General features: G+C 33.2%; 1 protein-coding gene across 1 annotated transcript; it reads left to right on the top strand.

Annotated features, from left to right (window-relative positions):
• Nucleotides 1-1,287: 1,287 nt before the first annotated feature.
• LOC130657236 (uncharacterized) lies at nucleotides 1,288-6,071 on the top strand. Its single transcript, XM_057460209.1, has 3 exons — nucleotides 1,288-1,725; nucleotides 4,573-4,701; nucleotides 5,503-6,071. The coding sequence occupies exons 1-3, from the start codon at nucleotides 1,657-1,659 to the stop codon at nucleotides 5,737-5,739; spliced, it is 435 nt and encodes a 144-aa protein (XP_057316192.1). The 5' UTR covers nucleotides 1,288-1,656; the 3' UTR covers nucleotides 5,740-6,071.
• Nucleotides 6,072-26,007: the final 19,936 nt, after the last annotated feature.

Raw genomic sequence — 26,007 nt, 5'->3', positions numbered from 1 at the left:
AATATGCGCATTCCAAACGAACTATGTCTCCATCATATTAGAACAGCAATGCAACTTTTAACAAACAAATCTCTTTTACACAACCTTATGAAGAAGAAAAATAATAAAAACAGCTCTCGTTAGAAATTAAAACTGCCACTTTATATTTTAAATCGCAACGTCATTAAAAACAAAGAATGTGGAAAAATATAGACAGTATCATTAAAATTTTTTGGACGATCATTTTAAACATCAATATTTTTAGTGAAGGAATCTTTGAAACCAAAATGGTAGCTTAAAATGTACGCGGTCAGGAAAAATGGCAGCTTTTATAGGTAATGTCTTCATTTTTTTATTCACAAAATAGTGTAGTTATATAATATACCAAATATAGTTGACGCTCCAGGTTAGTGCTTTTGAATGTTTAAAAAGGTTTCATTAAAAATCTCCGTCGGTGGAAATTTTATAGCAAACATTACAGCAATAATTGTCTTTCGGTGGAAATGAATCTTAATTAATCTTAAAGTCTAACTGTAATTGCTCAATTCTCTACAGTGCCAACTCATTTGCTCAAGGTGAAAAATACCATATATGGAGTAATTATATTCAGTGTGTTCTACAGCTAATTATGAAATGTAGCTATGTAACGTTATACCTGGAGATTAGACTGATCCTATACGTTGAGAAAAATATAAGTTTAGTTATGTTTAAATTATTTTCCCTCCCCAGGCCACATACGTACGGTCTTGTATTATTCCAGATAGACACATATATGTCAACACGGTTTTCTATCATAAAAGAAAATTGATCAAAAATTACATAGAAATTTAAAAAACGTTTGTGACAATAAATTAAACGTGTTTTTGAGTCTATTAGTGGTGATGTCCACCTGCAGACATTTGACATTCACAACGAAATTACGCCCTCCCTCCCTAAATAAAGCATAAAAAGCTTTTAAAGTAATGGATAAGATAGAAACATCCCAACGCTACTTAGCAGTCATGCTAACTCCTCCGCAACATCTTGCTGTCTTCAGGGGGCTGTATATATTTGTGTGTGTGTGTTCTTACACAATTGCGATTTTAATATCGTCATGAGTCACTAAGAAAAACGATTAATTAGGTACAGCTCATTTTTTTTTTTTAACTTATCCTAAACTACTGATAGGATTCATTCGTTATTGTTATTATTTTTGAAAAAAAAACTGAATGCAAAAAAACACCACCACTACCACCCCTATACTATCCTTTATTTTTAAAATGGTTTTTATTTTTAGCTAAAACAATACATAACACTTGCTTGTAAGTAATTTAAGTTTTGAATTTTTACAAATACATACTTTTCATTCTACAAAGCTTCGTAAGCCATAATGTGTAATTTACATGCTTAGTCTTTTAAAAAAGCTAACCAATGCAATTTGATATAATTATATTATTCTATTCTATTCATTGCTCAAAAGAAGGAATTCTTCCGGAAAATAAGAGGTCTGGAAACTAGATTACGTCATCATATTAAGTATATAAATGACGTTTTAATACGAGCGATTAAATATAAAACATTCGTTTTTTGAAAGTTAAACACACAAGACCGCTAAACGTTTCATAGGCAGTAGTTCCCGCCACCATTGTTGGTGACTGAAAACAAGACGTAACAAAACAACCACCTGCATTAATCAAGATGAACTCCAGGTTATCAATAATACCTTGGTTCTACTTTGCATGTTTACTTGTGAAAACACAAGCTGCGGTGAGTGTTTCATTTCCTTGTTTTTTTTTTAAAAAAAAGATTTCTGCAAATCACAGATTTGTATATGCTACATAGTATGGACAATCGTATTAAAATAAAAAGCATTTACAATGTTTTGTGCAAAATATCAGAAGAGTCTAATTAGCCATAAAAACTAATTTTTTTCGTGTGTGTGTGTGTGTGTGTTTTGCTTTAGCTACGTATATTTAGCGTTATAAATTCGGAATTGGAAGCATTGGAATACTTTATTAACGACTCGTAATTGGAAAAGTTATTTCAAACGAAATTTTAACATTCTTAGTTCAATTCATATTATAGATACCAATGTTTTGACAAATTCCTATCATTGTTTTTGCTTACGCATGCAATATTTACGTGTAATACGCACACATCAGAGTAATCTCTAATCTGATGTGACTCAAAAATTTGGAAGCATCTCCTAAATGTCAAATTAACACGAGGAAAGTGGGTGAGAGCGTTGCGTGGGTTAAACGGTGCCAACAGATTGCGACAGTGTTACGATTGTTTTTATTCTTCATAACATTCGTAAGTCGATAAAAATCTTTCGATACATTTGTATCTCTGATAAACAATAAGCGATGGCCACGACGATACATGTTTGTCTTAATGTTGTTTACACGTTAATTGTTGATAATCTCCTATTCACAAGTAAAGACCTCGGATGAGAGTAATGTGAAAATGCGTGTTTAATAAGTTATAAATAAGTTATAAATAAGTTATTTTCAACACAATAATGACACATATTCACTGTCCTTTCACATATCAACTGGTCTTTTTGTTGATATGTCGAAAGTTCTTTAGAAGAGCCAAAAATATGAGAAGGCAAATTCTTAGGAACCGTATTAACAAGCATTTCAATTAACGAACGAGTGCAGTATGCTCAAATTTTTTACATTATTATTATCAAAATTTTAGGGTCGAATATTTTTTTTATTTCATTTTACTCACTCACACAGTCCATAATTTTAAACTTCAAAAACACTGACGTCAATTTTTGAACAAGTTTTACCAACAAAACACTAAAACAAATCTTGCTAACATGGTTATATTTATTTTGAGGCTTCAGTTCAGTAACTGTGGGTGTATGAAGGAACAGAAAATGAAACTGTCCGAAGTGTTATAGTTGTATTTAGACAAAATAGAGGGTGTATGACTGAGTTTCATGCACATATTTCAACTCGTAACACAAAGAATCCAATTAAATTAGGGAAAGAAGAAGGAAGGAAAATAACGTATCCATATCCGTATTCAGCGGTAGATGTTTGCACGTAGAATATGTCTGGACTTCGTACTCCTAAACTGGTTTTACAAAGCTATGTTACCTCTCACGAAAAGAAACAGGAAAATAACCCTGCTAAAAATATCTTATAAATGTAAAGTTATTATAATGTGACAAAGATTTTTTTATCTTTGTTACATAAATCCTTTTAAGTAAAAAAATATAAAAACAAGTTATTAAGGACCTCCCAAAACCATATTCATATCGCCTCTACCATATTCATATCGCCTCGACTTGATGGCTTATTAGCCAATGGGTAACGGAAAGTCCTGAAGTATTTCCTTTAAAAGAAAATGGATCAAGTGATTGAAAACGTTTCTACAAATACAAGAATACACAAATTTATATTTTTTACGTAAGATTAGCAAGACAATTAGCTATTTTGCAATTTCCACATCCGTGAGAATCTCTTTCGTCCGTCAAAACAACCTTTTGTTCGTGCGGGAATGGAGAACCCGTTAGGCATCGATGTAGGCCTTACTCCGGAATTCAAGTCAAAAAAAGAAAACAACAAACTATTATATCGCATAACGATTAAATTATGCAATTATAAGCAAATTAATATGAAGCACTCCTTCCTCCATATATTCAGAGCATGTAAGTATTTTATTTTTAAGCTCTGTGACTCATAACACAGAACAAAAAATTTCTTAGCAAGCTTTTTAATGCTTTTTATTTTTATTTCCGAAAACACAAAGCCACAATGAAATATACAAAGCAAGCGAAGTCATCAGATGAAATGCATTACAAAACAACCGTGAAGGAGAGTAAAACGCGGGAATACATTTTTGTCGTACTCGACCTTGATGAAAAAAAAACAAACAAATTTTAAAATCGTTAAGCTTGATCAAAATAATTATTTCATAATCACCGAAACAATGTTTCAAATTGGGAGGAGGATATTTTTACCATTGGGGTGGGATTGCTAAGATTTGTTATTATCATATTTGTCTGTAGCTGAAATCCTTCATTGAGCTATACTTTCGTGGAAAAGACTTTTCTGTGACTAAGAATAAAACATGCCCTACATCATCCTAAGCGAGCAGCTGTACTTAATTCAGTTATTTACTGTTTCTTAGTCTTTGAAGTTTTAAGTCATTAAGCAGAAAATCGCCTAATAAACAAAAATAACGGTAAGAAATTATGGATAGTAGTCAGCCTTATCAGCTTCGACTGGATAGGGTGATAGCTATCTTTCTTGAGTTGATACGTCGACTAGTTAACACTAGATACATTTTTTTGTCAAACAAATATAAGTTATTCTATTTGTTCTAAATTTTCTAATAGTTAAAGATCTATGGGTTTTTTAAAATCAAGTTTTTTCTACCAGTTTTATTGTTATGTAATATAATGACTTATCTATAGTTTCTGCTGGAACTTTCATAAATATAAACAGTTGAATCCAAAAAAAAAAGAGTAAATTCTTAACCGTAAGCAAGTCTTATGTTAAGATATTTAAACTATACTCTAAATAAGTCCGAAAATAAACTTCACTAACTTAATTCCTTGTTTTGTGTTATTTTACAGTTTTCCTATTCCCTTTTCAGGCCCTGTCAGCATGCATCCGTAATGACGATTGCGACAAAAATTCCTGTTGTGCGTTTCGTGAAAAAAACAATGCTGGTTTTTGTATGCCAACACGTAACTTAGGAGATATTTGCTCGATAAACTTTCAGGTAAGATAATTGCCATGCCGTCAGGTAAGATAATTGCCATGCCGTCTACCTGCTTACTAATACGTTGATAAACAACTTCTTACTTTGAATTCGTACACAAAGTACCAGTGTTTGCATCCTCTTCTCTTGGACATTCTAAATCTGACAGAAGTTCACAGGGATTAAAAGATACCATTACCATCAGGTCAATGTTAAAGAGAATAGAATGAATAGGGGTGGAGCTAAACATCTTAATAAAAATATTGTTTCAATTGGCACGCATTCAAGCAGCATCACTTTTTTACCTTCAATAACCTTAGGATGTTTGTAGGACTAATGCTATTGAAAGGAAAACATATATGCTTACAACTGGTGGCACAATAATAGGCAGCACTTTTGCAACAAGTTTCATTCGTTTTTGTTTTGAAAACATTCTAAAGTTAATCTAATTAAATTATGGCGACATTTTTGTTGTTGCACGTGACACCTTTACGAGAAAAACAAGTTTCGTGTAAACAAGTACCGTTCATTATAAGCACGATCGCGGACTTTGGACAAGAGCTATTTAAGAGTGTATCCATGGCAACTGCACTAATTAAAACTTGTTCTTAAAAAATGCCATATAACGAATATACATTTGTAAAAATATGTATTTACAGACAAAAGGAACATGCGGTGTTTTGGACATTGCATTATAATGTATTACAATAAGGCTAAGACAACTTAACGACTTAATCCTGATCAAAATGTTTTTCATGTCTGCTCTATTTTCCTGATCAGACATCTCTTAACTATTATGAATAATTAACCTGTTTTTTTTAGAGAGGCAGAACATTTTCGTGTGGTTGCAGGACAGGCCTCACTTGTGCTATTGTTGACAAGGATAGAAAAACTGGCGAAGAAAAAACACGATGCGTGCAAATTCCACCAGAACCCATAGAACGTCAAGAAAAAACAAACGCAACATCATCCTTCAAGAAATTGTATACAGCCAGTGAACTTAGGAAAAAGTTAAATGAGCTACAAGAAAATCCACAATTAAAACGCGTTAAAAAATAAAAATAAAGAAACAAAAAATAAAATATGAGACGAATGATCAGATGGTTATCACTTAAAGTTATTTTTATGCAATGCCATTCGCAGACTTCGTCACAAGAAAACTAAAAAATTACTTTGCTACTTCTTTCGTAGCTTCGTAAACACAAAAATTTGTATTAAACCACCAGACGAAATTGTACAAAATGATACTAATATTTGTTAAGAATGTTTCAACAAATTTTACATTATTCGCCGACGGAGAAATTTCGACAGATTTCTAACAATAATTTATCTTCTAAGAAATGTATATATATACAATTTATTATATATAAAAAGATAAAATATAAGACATATTATACCTTAATTAAAAAATGTTTTTTTGGTTCCCTTTTTTTAGATGTTGTCTCGTTGTATTAGACAAACTAAAAACGCTGCAAAAGTATTCCACACAATATCTTAAATAAATAAAAGTATAGTCAGATAAGAGCTTTCAAAAAGTTGGACCATTTAACCATTCAATATCTCGCATTATCCTTACAACAGTACAATTTTACCATATAAGACGGCAATAAAATCAAAAATGGAGTTTAAAATCACAAGAGTAGCTAAAGCAATAAGTTGTAAGAACAATTCAATTTCCTTTTTTTTACATTCCTATTTTCTTGATTCCCCACTTTTTCCTTTCTCTTCTTTGCTTACAAAAATGAATCGAGACATGTAACATAACTTGCAGTGTATATCTTGACATTTCGTAGTGTGCTTCTTAGTGGCAAGACGTGAAAATTGAGAATGCTCATTTTAACCAAACATTTAAACATCTGTGATGTTTTGTTGAAATTCTGTCCAACTGACTCGTTTTTAGCATTCGAAATTTTTATTGAGTCCTCCTTGTACTAAAACAATGAAAGTAAGTTTCTGATACTACCTTACTACCCTCACCAATTCTTTTTTTTTTCATGGAACAAAAAGGTTCTACACGCGGACAGTTAAAAGCATTAGTGTAGTTACTTCTTTTTATTTTCATTCATCGTATATAAAATACGATGGATGAAAAGCTCGAAAATATTCAGGAAAAATGAACAGAAAGAAGAAAGTAGAAAATATAGAGATTTTAACTTTGTATCAAAATAAGTGAAATGTGTTCTACGTATGAAGCTAGCCTGTCACGTATGCAGGCAGCTTTTAATATCCTCTAAGGTAAATAATTGCTCAATTCTTCTAAAATGTAATAACCAAGGGAATTAGCAAAATATTTGTAGCCAAACAGGATATAACCTTAATTGGGTATTATGTTGTTGTTTCAATGTGTTTGTGATAAACATGATTGCAAACAGGGAAAGATAAATATGCACATGACAAATTACCATTTGGCTTTTGCCATTACTATTTTTGTACATATGTTACTTTGCATACTCGGAATAAAATCGACTAAATCAGGAGGTAATTGAATCTGTTATTAAAGACTTGACATTAGCATGTCAATAAACAGTCTCGTTATTCCAAAAATTTCAGATATGTGACATTTGGTGAATGGTGAAAGTGATGGAAAAATTAAATAAGAAAACACATTTTTGAGTAGAAAATCTTATCTGAGTAATGGCTGGTGAAACTTTATCATGGACTTGTTCTCATTTAGCACATGAAAAGTGTCTGTAATTTTTCGAAATCTATCAAACGTGAAAGTTTAATGACGGTACTTAAACTGTGGAAAATATGCACATCCTTCAGTTTTCTACGACTCATACTTCGGCACAAATAATTTTTAAAAAGGTGCTTTGGTTTTTGTAATCTTAAATAGATTTCATGTTTAAGCGGTTAAAGGCATGATTTATATCTTATTTATTTAAAAATTACCATTGCTCAATAATTATGCCGATAACACAACAAGGTGTTGCAAAATAATTTCACTAAAAGAAGAAACATGCAGTCCGTGGTCCATTAAGCTCAGGTTGTGATCGGATGTTGGTAGGCGCTTTAATGAGGGTACTTAAAAAATTCTGAAAACTTAAATCTTGTGATATTAATGATAGCGAAAGTAATCAGTTACATTCTCATCCTCATTGCTTTTATCGATAGCATACGTTAGCTGACCTGCTTATTAAATAAGAACTTTTGAAAGAACACGATTATTAGAGGGGAGGGACTTAATAGGTAAACAACTTATTGGCGGAATTCACAAACTTAACCATTTCTATTCCAACGAGATCTAAAAATGTTTGGATGCATTCAAAGCTCTAGAAAAAAATAGTTTTTTAGTGAAACGCGTTAAAAGAAATGAGAAGTGGGAATGGATTTTCTACCATTGTCTTGCTAAGAATAACGTTGTAGGATTTATTGTAGAATGTAGGAGTTGTTAACAATGAGTCACGTCTCATGATAATTTCTAAAATATAAGCAGATTAACAAGCCTGCATGTCATCGACAATTTACTTACTCTCTAAATATAGCGTACTGAATAACTACTGATAAGGACAACAACATTTAATCTTTGTATGGATCATTTAAAGCTTTATTAGGTTACTGCAAATAATACGAATGCAGTTTTACGTTTTCTTTTACAATTGTCATGAAATAAAAATAAAGTTTTTAAAAAGACATATTAATGAGCTGGTGGATCAGTTGCATTTCCAAATGGTCATACTGATGAAAAAGAGGTTCATCACTACTAGCATTGGCAATAAAATGTTTACAATATTATATATTAAATATTAATTGAAAGATTTTAAAAGCATTTTGGATCTTTTTAGTGCAAAGTTGTTTTTTCCTCTTCTCTAATTGCAAACTGTCATGTCCAATCATATACATGTTGACGTATAAAATAACCCATATCATATTTAATTATGCATACTATATTATCATTTCCATCAGATAAGAGGCATAAGAATGTCTCACACAGCACCCCATCTATTGTCTAGGTGACATGTGAAAAGAACGGATATAGTCAAACCTACTTAATTATTTTTAAGCTCTGTTGCACTCTTTTTGAGAACCTATTTATAAATATCAAGTCTATTGATGATTCAATCATGATTTAATAATCTCTTTTTCGTATTAGACATGTTCACCCCAACCATTATTACGTTATAAAACATCTTTACTCATTGTTTCTAATGTTATTGATGAGTGAAATATTTTGTTTTAACGCAGTCGTGCCCAAATTTTGTTGCGGCGACTGTTTATCTTTAAGTAACACATACTTTAAAATATTGGAAAGTAAGAACTTGCAACTAAACCTTAAATTCTTTCAGTGGTGTACACTGGCCGACATTTTATTTTACCAGTAAAATCAGTACCAAAAACAACAAAAACAGCGACAACAACAACAACTGTTATCTACTGTTTGATTCGGATACGATGAAGAAAAAAGGTGGAAATAACAGAGCATGTTTTCAAAATATATAAATAGATTTCTTAATGCCGAAAAATAAGGATCCTGAATTTATAGGTTCATTGACTGTCCAAATTGATCCCGGTTGAGAAGGAAGGATACTTGCACGAAAAATTTCTTACAGAAAATTTTTAACCATAGCTAAGAGTTTATAAAATATATTATGCTTCTGAGAATATGGCGAAAAAATATAAGGATAATTTTGTATTGAGTTCTATTCTACCTGCGATATATAAGAATCGCTATTTTTTTCACAGTATTCAAAAGGACAATCCAGATAAATTTAGCAGTTTTTATTTCCAGTTTTACCTGTTACTTCAACTCTTGTGTTTACTGAAAAACTTTATTAAGATTCTTCGGGCTTCACCTCAGTACAGTTTATTTTCTTATTTTTATTAATGTTACTCTGCTGCTTTATGAGTTAATTTAATTTCATGATTTATCAAAAATACTACAGATATATCAGGTTATGTCATTTCTGTTAAAAGCCTCTATATGAATAATTAAAGTATTACAAATGGGGAAAATATTCTTCTTCATAGAAATTACATTCACATGGATAAGGTCGCTAAATAACTATGTCGCTACACTTCTTGTAAGACGTCTAAATGTCAAACGAGGCTGGCTGTACTTTAAACCTTTCAGCCTCAAATATTCTTATTTGTGTTTTTCCAACAATGTAGAAATATTTGATCAAATTCATCAATGATGGTGATTCGTTTTAGGATTGGAAAAAATATGTTAAAATTATCTTATTGCAAAAACATACGCCTGTAACAGTAAAAAGAAAGCAAAATTGTTCGAAGTACGTTCTTCTTGTAATTCTAGACTCACAAGGAATACACTCTCTTTACTTAGCTACATGTTATAGCATCACCTTCAAAGTTATAGCAGGTACAAGTTAGAACAGGTATAGTTATAAGAAGAAACAATGATAAAAAACATATGTGGGTTTACCTTCCCATCGTCCAATATAGTTGACAGAGTGTTGAATCAATTCTTTAGGAGGAAGAAAAACAGGTGCTATTAAAAGTTTAGGATGGAAAACTCTATTATAAATGATTCACTTTCTCCAATCGAGCTTTCGAAAAAACTACACATGATAATTTAAATTTTTGTATCCTAGCAAAAACAGATATGCGGTAACTTTAAAAAAATGTCAAGATTATGGAGGAGGTATAAACCAGCTACCTAAATTTTAAACCTTTAAAGCCATAACAACTAAGTAAAGATAAACCCAGAACATAGCAAACTACAAAAAAAAAAAGCTAACACGTTTTTCATACAAACAGTCCCAAAATGAATGTTTAGCCTGACATAGTCTGATTTTTTTCTAAAATTTGAGTAGAGATGCATGGAGGAGAGCATCAAAAATAACCACCGCATTTTTCTATCACTAAACAATAACAGGTAAAACCGTTTTTTTTTTTGGTTAAATTATTTCGTAGCTTGTTAAGGTATGTTTCTTTGTAAAAAAAAACTGGACAGCTTTATGTTTTCACTTTAGCTAGCTGCCATAGCAGCGCAATGTAAAGAAATGAGTTTCTTGTTTTTCTGACAGCAATGGCATTAAACATGCGTAGTCATGGAGTTAATACTATGATGTGCAACACAGTTACTTGGAGAATGTCTGCCGAACTTAGTTTTATTACTTTTCACGAAATGGACTGGAACAATTCCTTGTTACCTACTCTTTTTGATGAAGGATGGGATGCAGGGCAACACACTACCATCGCATAGCTATTCTGCATATCATTCAGTTGCAGGTTAAAACTCTTTTGTGCTCTGTTGTTAGTAGTTATCAACCAGAGAGCCATGGTTTGCTTTCGCTTGGGATGTAGAAATTGTATTGTGCAATGTAGAGAAACAAGATCTTTTTACTAATAGCGTATTTTGTGTGTTCAAAAGGCCTGCGCTCAGCTTTACTTCACAAAGACCCCGCAGAACCTTATTTTTACCGGCTTTGTTTTTTTTTACCGCTAGCGCGTAGTTGATCAATCATGAGGCCCGCAAGGAAGCAAATCTACCGAAAACTCCCAACACAAGCAAACAAAATGTTTATAATTATTTCTATCGACTGTTAATTTTTTTAATCGAGAAAGTTACCATAAAAAATGATGGCATACAAATATCTGCAGTAAACATTACACCAGGAAAAAAGGATTAGATGTATGTGATTATTTGGCTGTTCCTCTCCAACTAACATGGATTGAATTGCACCTAATATGCATAAGCAGTGATCAAACCCTTTTTTTAATAAAAACGTAACAAATGACGCTCACCCATAATTATAGAGCAATCAGTGCGCACTCATAATTGAATTTGAATTGAAAATTTGGGAAATATGCACTCAAAAGCAAAACAAATGAGATCAGAATGCCACGGGAACTCTTTATTTATTTATTGCTATTATAACTTCTTTAGTTCTTAAGTTAAAAGTCTGTGTGCAGACAGGAACGGAAAAAATTATAAAAGCAAAAGATTAATTAGCAGATTGCCAATTACATTTAAATATTTTCTTGTTCCGTTTCAACCCGTTTTGCTCTTAAATAGAAATTTATCTAAACCATTGGACTCCGCAGCAGTGTTTTTCAAAACCCCTCAATTTTCAATTGCTTTTCGCCTACGATCTTGAATCCAATTTCTGGCTACCTGTTACCTCAACGTTGGTAAACCTGAGCACGACAAGATGGGAAATTTAATTCTCTTTCATATGAACCCTTATTATGATATCTCAAAGTTGAGTGACCACAACTTATTGGTAGCAGATGGTTTATCGGTATTTCGAACTTGGTGAAGAGATTAAGAAGGCAGCTTTTACGTTTCCTCCCACGAAACAAAAATTAAAAAAAACCCTGGAGACGAGGTTGATTAAAGAATTGTTTGAAAACTGGGGCGATAAACAGAAAGTGCTTATAAAAATAACAAGAAATTAAAATTACAATGTTTTACATTACCTAATTCAAAAAAAAGTACATTGTAAATGCTCCAGCGCCGCCGTGTGCTTAGTTGAGGATAGTATGACAGTTTTGAAACTATTTATTTTAGCACAATTAAATCCATACTTAAATTAAAAAAAGAAAAATTCCCCTTATATAATGAATTCATTTAAACAACTTGGGACCGCTTCATCCACAGATCGAGCATTTCATTTTTTTTCGCAGTAACCACAACTCCTTTTACAGCTCCATTTCATAAAATGTTTGATTCTTTTGCAGTTATAGTATTTGATGTAAATATGGCAAATAGGGCTTAAATCTTTGCACGGTTGATAGTTGAAAGCTATGGAAAAAATAGTTTTGCAATATATCTTAACAAATACCATACTTATTTAGACACATGTACGCAACACGGAACCTTCTCCTGCAAGTGTTTTGCACTTTTTATTCACTAGTTAGTTATAATACCTACATACATTTACTTAATAGTATCAGTCAAAAGCTGTCAAATACAAAAATTAAGATATGAAAAAGATGAGATAGGTCACGTAGCATATGGTAAATAATTTACAAACCTTCTTTTGGAAATATTTTCTTGGGTATTAAATCCTTCTCATCTTCATTGGTAGGGCTTGCCGAAACAAAATACCCTAAAGAGAAAACAAAATTTGATGGTTTACATTGTTGTTGTTGTTGTTGCTGTTTTGTTGTTGTTGTTGTTGTTATTATTATTATTATTGTTGATTTTGTTTTTTTCACTTACCTACAGCAGTCAATAAAAGTAAAAGCAAAAATATTCTGGTCATAATGAATCACTGTAATTCAAAAATGGAGCAGACTATCCTTACGCTTATGTGCTGGTACCGAAAGTTTCTCCCTTATAAATATCTCTGTTCTTTAGCAACTCTAAATGTGCTAAGAATATGCTCATAAAATTTACTTTCGTAATAATTTGAATGATTAATACCAAAACAGTTAGGAAGGGGAGAAGTAGAATACTTGTTAATGTTGATGTTTAACACTAACGTTAATACTTTAATACAACTACCAATATTGTCTTTCAATTTACAATATTTTAAAATTTATAATAAGAATTATAGATTTAGTTAATTTTTCTCCAATTTCGTTTTCTTTCTAGGAACAATGTTAGGCTTTTCTATTTAAAACTATGAAAAACTTTAAAACAAAGATTTTAAAGGCCACATAATTTAGCTCAGATATCATTTTTTTCGTGTATAAATTTGCGTTACTTTCATAAGTTTTTAAAGGTGGGGACTAAATACCCGGTATCGTGGGATCTAAACATCGGGCCGCCTGCAAGGAAAGCGACATGACAGACTGTCTCCTATATAAAGCACTGTCTAAAACGTTGAATGATTTTTTATCCTCATTTTGTGCCTTAAGTTTTCTAAGAAGCAATTTTTTTTTCTGAGAGATTAGTAGTGCAGAGAAATTTTAAAATTAGCTCCGCTAGATCGCAGCTTCCTAATTGTTTGCCACTTTCTTCGATAGCTTTCTCACTTTTTGATATAAACGAATACATGTAAAATACAGTTTAAACATCTTTCTGTTCTTGTTGTTATAAAAACATAATAGTTATTTGTGCAAAAGTGTGACACATAATTAGAAGTGAGATATTCGTGTGTCAAAAGCGAAACAAAAAAAATTCTTGTGGTTTTAACATTCGTGAGAATAGCACCTAGATATCTTTAAGACGCAACTCTAAGAAAAGCAAAAAAACTCTAACGATTATATTAAAATCTTTGCCTAAATCTTTTCAAAGAAAAGAAATAGTGAACAAGCCTAGGCCCACTATATCCCCCCAATTCTGCTGTATCTGACGAGCCCTGTGAGTTTATCAGAGGAAGATAATCTTGCAAGGGGTAGGGGGTCTTATCCCAAATATGAGACTGGAGGAAAAAAATTTCTGCCTTAACAAATAATTCCCCACTAAAAGATCAGCAGTGTGAACCAGCAGTACTAATACTGCTGGTTTTAAAGTAAGTATCACTCCTACTTAAACATTGCCACCAGGAAGCAGTTGTATGAGCGTACTTCTAATACTGGCCGCACACCACTCCCTAAAACTTACACAAATAAAAAATCTCTGTACAGTACTTCGACTATAGACTACCACATTGACACTTACCGTGAGCCTAACTAAATGTATTGTTCTGATACCCGGAGGACTCACAGTAAAACTTGAACCGGCATGTGAACTACCTTTAGAATTAATGACGACATGGAATGACATCAACACAACTATACTGTGTTGAAATATCATAAAACACAAACAAACATTTTATACAAATTATACAAAAAACAATGATATATGTTGGTATGCTATGTGTCTATTAAACTTGAAAATGAATTTCAAACTTGTATTGAACAAACTATTAATACAAATAGTAGTAAAAATTCCTTTCATTCTGTTGAAGTGGAATTTATTAAGTCAGCATTCATCGAAATGACGTTTGAAGAAACATATATCAATATACAATGATTGGGATGTAAAAGCTTCACAACCTTATCGTTTAACTGCTAAACGTAGTATGTTAATAACTATACCCATTGTTATTGCTAACAGCGAAGGTACAGGTAGGTTTTCTTGTGCTATTGTGCTATTATCATCTGCGTAATTCAGGTAAAGGCACATCTAAGCAGTATGTTTAAAATGATAACCCAAGGAAGTCAATCAGCACTAAATAAATCGCTCCTTTTGGACACACTGTCTTAAAAAGAAAATTTTTGTCAAGCTTTTCTGGTTATATTGTTTCATCCCAAAAGAATGCCAGTGAATAAAGAAGTAAACAAAGAAGTGAATAAAGACCCAAGTTGTGGTTTTTACATGGTTTCTTGTATGCAAAATCTTGTCGACAGTACTACAATGTTTGACAATAACTAAAATTTTGAACCAGGCGCTTATTCTATTGATAGTGTAACTCCGACTTTCAGGTACCAAAGGCACTGTAATGTACTTCATTTAATGACAAATCGCGGAACATTAAAGTGGAGCGTATTTAGCATCCGTTTAGTGGCTAATTTTTAAAAGTGCGATTGTTTTCTTTTTCTTTTTCTTATCTTATTTGAAAATGCTTTGGATAGACTTTGATCCTGAAGGTATTTGTAAAAAGGTTGTAATTTTATAAATGCGTGGCTGCATAAATGCTGTCTACTAAGCGTTATTTCGTAAGTCGACATCTCCTCGAATGATTTTCTCCAGCTTCCTCTTCAGTTGCGTATGCCCTATACTCAAAGTTAGACAGAGATATATATGTATTACTAATTTTACCACATGGTTTCTTTAAATCATCTTTAGCGTCATCAAGTTCTTTATTAATTAGCTTCGTCTCATTAATAAATTTCAATATATAAGTTGAAATCTTTACCTTTTCTGTCCCATTTATATTTTTTTGGACAAATGATATAAAGAGGATTTTATGTCACAAACACAATGATTATATTTCTTCATTAAGTCCTTTTTGCTATACCATCATTCTACTTATCTAATTTATAGCATTAAGACTGGAAAAACACGTTTCGAAATATTTCGATCTTTCGCTTTTTTACAAGTAGTCATGGATATTTTTCAAGACGCAAATATTTTTCACCACAAAAAAACTCATAAAACCTAGAAAGTTAGTAATTCATTCCTTCATTTTAATCATCAACTACAGTAATATTTGGTGTTTTCATTCTTCTTTGGTGCTTCGAACAATTCTTGGATATGCCGATTCCTTGAAACAGTAATGTATGCAGACTTTTAATTACACTAAATGCCTCATAAGCGATTTACCGAATGAATTTGCTTGGGTTTCGGCTTTTTGCGAAAGTTTTTTTTATGCGAAAACGTTTTCCCCAAAAATGTATTGTCAGCGATAGTATGCTTTCTTACTATAACCTCTGCTAACTCTAATTTGACTTTTAAGGGGGATAAATATTCGTCCGAATTGGAGAGAGGTTCGAATAATGGTTAAAAAAATTTAGGAATTTAAAGTTTTTTCGTCTTTCAATTAACGACTTATTCCTTTCATGCCTATGTGTCTTTTTTGGATATGTACAGTTTCAAAAAAGTTTTTAATATTAGGACTTTTTTAATTAGAAGAGAAAAATCTGATCACATTCGTCACGTCTACAAATGCTGGCTGGAACACAGTTTTCTTTTTTGTGTAACCTTTTCTTCTGTGTCGCCATCTTGTCTTGCTATGATCAAAGCAATTAATTTCATATTTCTCCTCTAATAATTTCTTTTCACATATTTGCTGTACCTTGAAGCAAAAACTTAAGTAGGACATGACTCTATAATTTTTCTCCAAGGAGAAGACATTAGATTGATTGTAAAACAAATTTTAACTTCTGTCTTTTTTCTTCAATGTGTGCGAAGTAACCATGTCTCAAATACCCCAAAACCAAAAAAGGAAGGTAACTCGATAGTATAGATACTGAAAAGAATAGACAAAGACAAAAAACTGTTCTCTCCGTTACTCTTAAATATGGAATGGCCAAATAGACTGTTTCAACCTGGGTTGAAAAAGAAGAAAGAAATTTATGGATCAAGGAGCAATTGGTGAAACTAACCCAAAAAGTGATTGATGCAATCGACAAAAAGGCACTTTCAAAAACTACTCTGGTATACCATGAAATGTTGGTGTTAGTTTGGGATGCAAAACTGCTTTAAAAAAGCATGATTTACTGAAATCGACGGCGACATATTATCATCCGACAATCTGTTTGCTGCACCCCATCGGTCAACTTAGTAGCATGGATGCAAATTTCAAAGATCTGTCTGCTGATATGGCTTCTTTTGATGACACGGTTCCTGTAACTCAACCATTAAAGTCTGAAGATATCTTGGCACTTCTTTTGGAAAATGATATCGAGAAATGTCAAGACTAAGAAAGTGATAATCAAGATACTGCTCCTGTTTTGTAAAAAGTAACCACATCTCAATTACGTGATGCCATTGACACTTTGATGAACTACTCTATGATAATTAATGCGGCTAAAATAAAATTGTTAACAATTAAAGAGTTTCCAGATTAGTGAAAAATGAAGTAACAGCTAATTTTAAGAAAACCAAGCTGGACAACTTTTTCTTGACTTTATAGATTATGTCTTGTCTTGTCTCACTGTGTCTTGTTTATAAACTGTAATTTAAAACCTTTAGGCTAGGTTTTACAAAAAATTTGAAAATATCTGGAAAACTAGGACAAATTGAGCATGTTATGAAAATCCTGCTTACAAGGAGATTTGGTTAAGTAGGACGCCCGCTAAGTAGGATACTCTTCCCGGTCTCTTGAGCGTCTTAATTAAAGAGAGTATACTGTACATATAATCTCTCTGTCTAACTTTGCGTATGGACACGAAAATTGATTTACGTAAGAGAAGAAAAGAAGCAAAATACGTTTTAAAATAGTATTTTTGTTTGTCTCATAGATAAAGAAATAATTAAAGAAGATGCTCATCAACACAATAACAATGACTGTGTAGCTGATGCTGACCATGACGCATCCAAAAGTGAAAAGGAAGCCAGATAACACAATAACGGTGACTGTGTAGGTGATGCTAACCATGACGCATCCAAAAGTGAAGAGGAGGCCAGATAACACGATAACGATGACTGGTAGGTGATGCTGACCATGACGCATCCAAAAGTGAAGAGGAGGCCAGATAACACAATAACGATGACTGTGTAGGTGATGCTAACCATGACGCATCCAAAAGTGAAAAGGAAGCCAGATAACACGATAACGATGACTGGTAGGTGATGCTGACCATGACGCATCCAAAAGTGAAGAGGAGGCCAGATAACACAATAACGATGACTGTGTAGGTGATGCTGACCATGACGCATACAAAAGTAAAGAGGAGGCCAACTAACACGATAAAGATGATTGTGTAGGTGATGCTGACCATGACGCATCCAAAAGTGAAGAGGAGGCCAGATAACACGATAACGATGACTGGTAGGTGATGCTGACCATGACGCATCCAAAAGTGAAAAGGAAGCCAGATAACACGATAACGATGACTGTGTAGCTGATGCTGACCATGATGCATCCAAAAGTGAAAAGGAAGCCAGATAACACGATAACGATGACTGGTAGGTGATGCTGACCATGACGCATCCAAAAGTGAAGAGGAGGCCAGATAACACAATAACGATGACTGGTAGGTGATGCTGACCATGACGCATCCAAAAGTGAAGAGGAGGCCAGATAACACAATAACGATGACTGTGTAGGTGATGCTGACCATGACGCATCCAAAAGTGAACAGGAATCAAATAACACGATAACGATGACTGTGTAGGTGATGCTGACCATGACGCATCCAAAAGTGAAGAGGAGGCCAGATAACACGATAACGATGACTGTGTAGGTGATTGCTAACCATGACGCATCCAAAAGTGAAGAGGAGGCCAGATAACACGATAAAGATGATTGTGTAGGTGATGCTGACCATGACGCATTCAAAAGTGAAGAGGAGGCCAGATAACACGATAACGATGACTGGTAGGTGATGCTGACCATGACGCATCCAAAAGTGAAAAGGAAGCCAGATAACACGATAACGATGACTGTGTAGCTGATGCTGACCATGATGCATCCAAAAGTGAAAAGGAAGCCAGATAACACGATAACGATGACTGGTAGGTGATGCTGACCATGACGCATCCAAAAGTGAAGAGGAGGCCAGATAACACAATAACGATGACTGGTAGGTGATGCTGACCATGACGCATCCAAAAGTGAAGAGGAGGCCAGATAACACAATAACGATGACTGTGTAGGTGATGCTGACCATGACGCATCCAAAAGTGAACAGGAATCAAATAACACGATAACGATGACTGTGTAGGTGATGCTGACCATGACGCATCCAAAAGTGAAGAGGAGGCCAGATAACACGATAACGATGACTGTGTAGGTGATTGCTAACCATGACGCATCCAAAAGTGAAGAGGAGGCCAGATAACACGATAACGATGACTGTGTAGCTGATGCTGACCATGATGCATCCAAAAGTGAACAGGAATCAAATAACACGATAACGATGACTGTGTAGGTGATGCTGACCATGACGCATCCAAAAGTGAAGAGGAGTATAGATGCAGCCACAAACTGACAATGGTGGTCGCTGGACGACAAGGTCCACAACTAAAAGCTCGTAATACTGGATCATTCGTTCTGATTATAAGCTGTACTTTACTCCTTAAATTGTGACTAACATTTTGTTGTGCACAAACCGAAAGATAAGACGTATTCTCTCGAAACTACCCGATCATTTCTCACGCAAAATAGCAAGTATTCGTACCTTTATCGAGAACGGTACAAACTAAACTCTATATTTGCTCATAAGTTATTCCCAAACCAATATGGTCCGCCGATATTCAGCGCCACTATGTCGAGAAATAAATGTTTTTTTATACGTGCACGCCTTCGTTTCGACGACGAGACAAGAGGATATGAAAGACGGAAACATCAGCATTTTGCGGAAATACGTAATGTTTCTGAATCTTTTAATTATGAATACATATGAATGCATCTTCCACTTGATGAAATCCTGTATCTAATGAAGACACAGTTAAGTTTTAACAATAAATTTCTAATAATAAACGAAATACAGTTTGTTATTGAAAGCCATAAATACAGCACGGTATCGTATATATTTACTACGGCTACATATAGTGGCAAACCACAGAGAAAATCCAAGAATTTATTATATACCATACAACTATCAAATGTTGTTTTACTGACCGAGCGTAATATATCTTTCGACAGATTATATAAATAAATCCCACTTGCGCTTTAGTTGTATGAAATTACTTGTGATAGACAATGCAGATCAAAAAAAGGAATTCCAATTAAAATGAAAGATTTCAAACAAAGAGAACCACTATCCAACGAAGCATACTGGCGAAAAAGATGGACTGTTGTATCTTCACATGTAGTAAAAACTTCAACCAAAAAAAAGAACGTAATCATGTGGCCAACATTATAACAAATCCTTGGTATAACTAAAGATGATAACTGCAACAATGAGGCTATATATTATATATGGATTTATAAAGGGTGGTATTGATATTGATGTAGATCAGAGGTTGGGGTAGCATACGATGAAGATAATATCCAGAAAGCGAACTGTTATGTTCTCTTACAAGCTGGATACCGCTCGATTACATTTTTTGACGATATATTTACTGAATCAAGGTATTGATACGGAAAAACAAAGCACAGCTCGTAAGACAGCTCAAATAAGATCTCCCTTATTGATGTTCCTCGCCATCCTCGTACTTTCTAAATAACATTGTAAAATAACCAAACCATATACCCACTTTATCGATATACCCACTTTATCGATATACCCACTTTATCGAAACGATGTTTGCAACATGTTAATACATAATTACTTTTTTATGATTTGCTTCATATTTAAGAGCAAATATAAACATATCCAGTTATCTCTCTAATTAACGGACAGAGAGTTTTGTCCAATAATTCGAAGTGTCTGCCATTTGGAAACTCGATTTGTTTTGCCTATTTTTGGCCCAAATATAATTCCTGGTTACTATTATAAAGAGTTCGAGGCACTAGGGCGAGGGTGGTTTAAAGACAAATGAATTTCTCCAAATTCCACAGCACGCTGCAGTGTCACTGAAAAACGTGTGAACAGAGGGGAAGGATACGGATTCCTGTTGCACACACGGTCCGAGGTTCACAGAAGAAATCAAGTGGGTAAAAAATTAAACATTGATATGATAAAGAAGCGTTAAATGAAGTAGCGTCTCTTTATTTTTGTTTTTTCGTTTGTTTGTTTTTTACTCTGTCCGCTAATTAGAAAGAAATTTAGGGGGAAAGTTCATTTGGTGCAAAGAAAATAATAGGTTAATTAGAGTGTGCGTTAATTGACTGCCCGCTATTTAGAAAATTTTGTGTAAGGTTTTGATCATTGTTTTGCTGGTGCAAAGGAGTGTGTATGTTAAATGGAAGTGACCGCTAATTAAAGTGTCTGTTAATTTGGAAAGTTGGCTGTAATATTATATTTTTCAGTGTTCTTACGGTCTGCAAAATATAATAAGTTTGTTTCGATGGGAAAGCAAGACAATTTTGCACAATTTGTTAAAAATATACAAAATAATATAATAATATACAAAATAGCCGAAAGTAGGTAATGTATACCTCTAAAAAGATTTTAAAGTTATTGTTCTTGCCTTAACTGGCTTCATATACAATAATTTAGTATGTTTTTGTGCAAAATTAAGAAGAAAATAGCTAGCTAGTAGGTCAAAAAATAAAAAAGCCCCTTTTGTCAGAAAACTTGAAACTAAACCAAGGTAAGTGTTTATAAAAAAAAAAGTTACATTCTTAATCATATTTGTTTGTTAAATATGATTAAGTCACCAAAGCCGTAAAATCAACAGCTCGTTTCGTAGCCCCTCTAAATAAGGGAAAAACAGATTAGAGTAAGTTACAGCTACACGTTTTTTCTAATTTACAATACACATAGAAAAAATCTTTCACATTTCTATTGTTTGTTACATTTTTACTGTAGGTCACCAAATCAACAATTAAAATAGTGAAGTAGCGGAATGTTTCTCACGAAGCGAATTCGACAGCGAATTTATCTGAGCATGCGCAGTTTTGTTGCTAATGATTTTGCTTTGAAAAAGTTGCTTTCCTAAAAATAGAAACAGTAGTAATTCGCTGTAAACTTTTACACGATGAGTACGCAATCTTCAGTGTTTATACATTACTGGAAATCATCCAAAATATCTGTTTTGTTTTTAATATCCAAAAAGGTGCTTGTATTCAGTACTTTAAATTTGTTCCTCGTGGAAATTAAAGAAAATATTCCGCACTTAATTCGCAGCTGAATTTGCCATTCACACTTTGCTTCGTAAAAATTCCTCTTAATGGGATTCATTTTATGTCATCTGTATTAACAGGATGCAATAAAGATAAACACTCAACAGAAATATTTTTCATTCTGGAATAGATCAGCTATAAAGAAATCGAACGTTACGTTGATGATTTCTTATAAACCGGAAATAAATGGGCATATACGTAGTTTCTCCGTTTTAATATTGTTTTTCCATTTTTTCCTATATTTTTGTATGAAAGGACTACTCAGTACGCATTGTACCATCATTAATATAACATTTTGTAACGTACTTTTACCGAAAATAAGGTAAAGTTTGGGATTTCAAAATGCGACAAATTTGATTACAAAGTATAATGGAATTGCAAAATGTGACGTGATTATTAAATGATACACAACACTTTATCACAAGTACGAAATGGTAATTAAATACACTTGCCTGAAAAGAAAAAAAGATTTAACGAAAGTTATATTTGCTGTTTTTGCTGCTATTGTTGTTGTTGTTGTTTTTACTTTTGTTTATGTACCTAGGGCAACCAATAAAAGTACAAATTAAAATGTTCTTGCCTTAATAATGCACTGTAAACCAACAAATGGAACAGACTGTACTTTTATGCACTTTTAAAGTTTCTCCCTTATAACAACCCCGTTCTATAGCAACTCTAAATGTGCTAAGAATATGTTTATACAATCTAGTTGGGTCATACTTTAAATAATTTATATCTAAACGAAAGATCGAAGTAGAACACGAGAAGTTGTTAATGCTCCTGTTTAACACTGTTGACACCTCAAAAACTATTAATATCGTTTGCAATTCACGGTTTTCTATGTTTAAACCACATCTTCCCTGCAATTTACGAATAATACAAAATTTAACAATAATTTAGCAGAATATTCAACTTTTAATTTAGTTTACTTAATATAGATATTCAAAAGTAGGACCTAAATATTTGACCTTTTGTTTTATTAGCTTCGCTTTAAACAACAACAAGAACGACAAAGAAAACCGTCCCTTTTAAAGGAATCAAAAATATTTGAGTCCAAACTATAACCATGATATAATGTTCTTATTACAACAAATACACTTTTTTAAAATAGTAAAATTGTTCTATTCTTTACTGTAAGTGAAGCTTGTAGACTACGTACAGTTTAAATTTTATGTTCGCCTAAAAGAGATGTTTAGTGTGCGAGCGTTCATGATCGAAAATTCGACTTCTGTCTACATGGAGGCATGTTAAAATTACGGAAGTATGGGTAAGTAATGCTGACGCCAACACAATTAGTCTAGCTAAAGATACTGATTTGGATGAAACTTTTCCATTGCATAACTATTTTTGTACAAAGTAATAAATGTTTTGTTTTCTAATTCATTGCATTCAATCGAAAATAACTTGATTTATTAACTCTATATAATTTTCGTATCTGCGATACAAGTGTAGTAATCAGACTAGGTAGTATGTTGTATTTTACTCAAAAAATTTAACACTAAAGGCGGGTGGCTGGGTGTGCAAAACTAACCAACGATGTGTGATATCTTCCCGCTTATTCTGCCCTCTTATTTTCTTAGTCACGTGACAAAGGAAAGTGTACATTCTGTATCTTAACATACCCGGTTATAAGCTTTTAATAAGTGTATTCGCAATCTGAGAGGTAGTATTTTGTTTTTTGAAGTTGAACGTCGACTTTGGAGATTTTATAAGTTTTATTCATATCATCAAGACTGCCACCATTGTCTGTTGGTGTAAATAAAAGGTCCGCGTTGTTTCTGAATTTTGAGTAGCGTTTGGTTGTAAACGGTTGTAGATCATTTTTATTATTGAAATTATTTACCCAGGAGGACCTCTTCAGTTCATATTGGTACTGCTATCAAGGAGGGTCCTGCGAAGGAAGTCCTAGTTCATTTAAAGCCCCCATTTGAGCTACGAATGTCGTGCAAGCACAGCAATCACCCAACTAGACAACTGCTTAAGATATTAATCCTATTCTCATGTTTAGCGCTGTGCAGAAAGGATAGATTTACACTTTTATAGTCTCTCCCATGAGTTGGCCGGGGTTTGAGCCTAAGACCTTCATTACTAGAAGCGAACGCTCTGCCACAAGGCACCTAGTCGATAGAGGTAGTAATTAGAAGTACCATTAATATGCATTCAATTCCTTTGATTCCTGGAGATTATAATTTTAAACGAGAAGTTGTCTTCAGTTGAAGAGTTTTTAAGTCTTGATAAACTTGAGCTGCATGAATGAAAGTAAAATCCAAGGCCCATAGTCCTGATAAAATTATCAAGGGTTTTGGAATAATCAATTAGAAAAGTAGACTTTGGTGGACTTTTCAAGGTGTCTATTTTTTGTCTAAATTGTATTTTTGTATGATTTGTATAAAATGTTTGTGTTTTATGATATTTCTCAGTTGTGTCGATTTCATTCCATTTACATATCTGGTCATTAATCCTAAAGGTAGTTCACATGCTGGTTTAAGTTTTGTTGTGAGTCCTTCAGGTATTAGATTAATACATTTAGTGAAGGTCACGGTCTTCAGTGAGTTAATTTGGTAGTCTATGGTCGAGTCTAAAGTACAGCATGTAGTGTTTGTGTAAGAGCTGTGCGATGAGTACTGTGCTCAAGTACTTCCTGATGACAGTATGTTTGTTTTAAGTAGGAATGGTACTACGGTACTAAGATCATTTGAAAAGGCAGAGTTATTTCTCCCCAGTGTTATTGTTGGATCACAACCACCTCCCCCTCCCTCCCTTACGAGATCATCTTCCTCTGTTAAAGTCAGGGGTGGAAGATAGTCAGCTCCAGCAGAATTAGTGGAAGGCTTAGATTTTAAAATTTTTTAAAAAACATAGTTGTTTGACAGTTCTTTAGCTTCCCGGCTTTCTTGCTTACATTTGACTTACTTTTCTTGAAACCCGAATATCTCAAATATCTCACTTCATGTGTCACACTTTTTCCCAAATAATCAATTATGTTTTTATAGAAACCTTTAACGGAAAGGTGTTTAAACTTTATTTACACGTCTTTGTTCATCTTGGCATATTCTTAGCACATTTAGAGTTGCTATAGAACGGGGTTGTTTATAAAAGAGAAACTTTTGGTAACAGTATATAAAGGTACAGTCTGTTCCGTTTGTTGGTTTACAGCGCTTCATTATGACCAAAACATTTTTGCTTGTATTTTTATTTGCTGCTGCAGGTACGTTAACAAAACAAAAACCAAGCACAACAATAATAATGCTAATAATAACAAAAACAAAAACAAAAGCAACAACAACAACGACAACGACAACGACAACGACGACGACGACGACGACGACGACGACAACGACAACGACAACAACGACAACAACGACAACAACGACAACAACGACAACAACGACAACAACGAAGACAGTATTTGTAATTTTTGTTTGAGGTGTAATGAGGGATGGAGCTAAGGGATTAGTATGAAAATAATCAGAAAACTACTAGGCCTATGAAGCAGCATTTGGTAAACTTAGTGTGTTAACTCTAATGCATTTCATTCAAATACATCCTATTTTGTAGCTACACTACCACATGATCAACGTCAACTTTTATTTAAAGTCATTCAATTGTTTTTAGGTTTTCTTGTGCAAGCAAATCCCATTAGTAAAGATAAAAAAAGTTTAATATCTTCGGAAACATTTGCAAAAAAAGGTTTGTACATTATATGAAAACTAGTTGGTGGCCAGTGGAAAATTCACGGGTTAGCCCGTTCTTTTTAAACTGCATAGCGTGCGTCTCGCAACTTTCGGTACCATTTTGCGTGACAGATGGATAGACGTATACAGGTATTATAATATAGATGCAGCCTCGTCTACTTCTCTACAACATTTGGAGAATATTATATCAATATTATTCTGTTTTGGATGATATCTTGCGTTCTGACCGATATTATTTTTTTTCATAGCGATCAACCTACCTGAAAAAAAATCAACTTTTATATTATTTTATAAACAATTAAATTTGCTTTTATAACTAAAAAAACAAGGGAGAACAGAACTTTTGAAAAATAATGATATACTGAATATGAACCATTACAGTCTGTTTCGCTTTTTTT

Source organism: Hydractinia symbiolongicarpus, chromosome 9 (assembly GCF_029227915.1).
Source record: "Hydractinia symbiolongicarpus strain clone_291-10 chromosome 9, HSymV2.1, whole genome shotgun sequence".
Taxonomy (NCBI): domain Eukaryota; kingdom Metazoa; phylum Cnidaria; class Hydrozoa; order Anthoathecata; family Hydractiniidae; genus Hydractinia; species Hydractinia symbiolongicarpus.
Note: the sequence above shows the minus strand (reverse complement) of the source record. Positions and strands in the feature narration are given on the sequence as shown.

Bases quoted from the DNA above. Each gene is read 5' to 3' on its own strand.
- LOC130657236 (XM_057460209.1), top strand. From the start codon at position 1,657: ATGAACTCCAGGTTATCAATAATACCTTGGTTCTACTTTGCATGTTTA. The intron at 1,726-4,572 runs GTGAGTGTTTCA...TTCCCTTTTCAG, and splicing joins TTGTGAAAACACAAGCTGCG to GCCCTGTCAGCATGCATCCG. The intron at 4,702-5,502 runs GTAAGATAATTG...TGTTTTTTTTAG, and splicing joins TTTGCTCGATAAACTTTCAG to AGAGGCAGAACATTTTCGTG.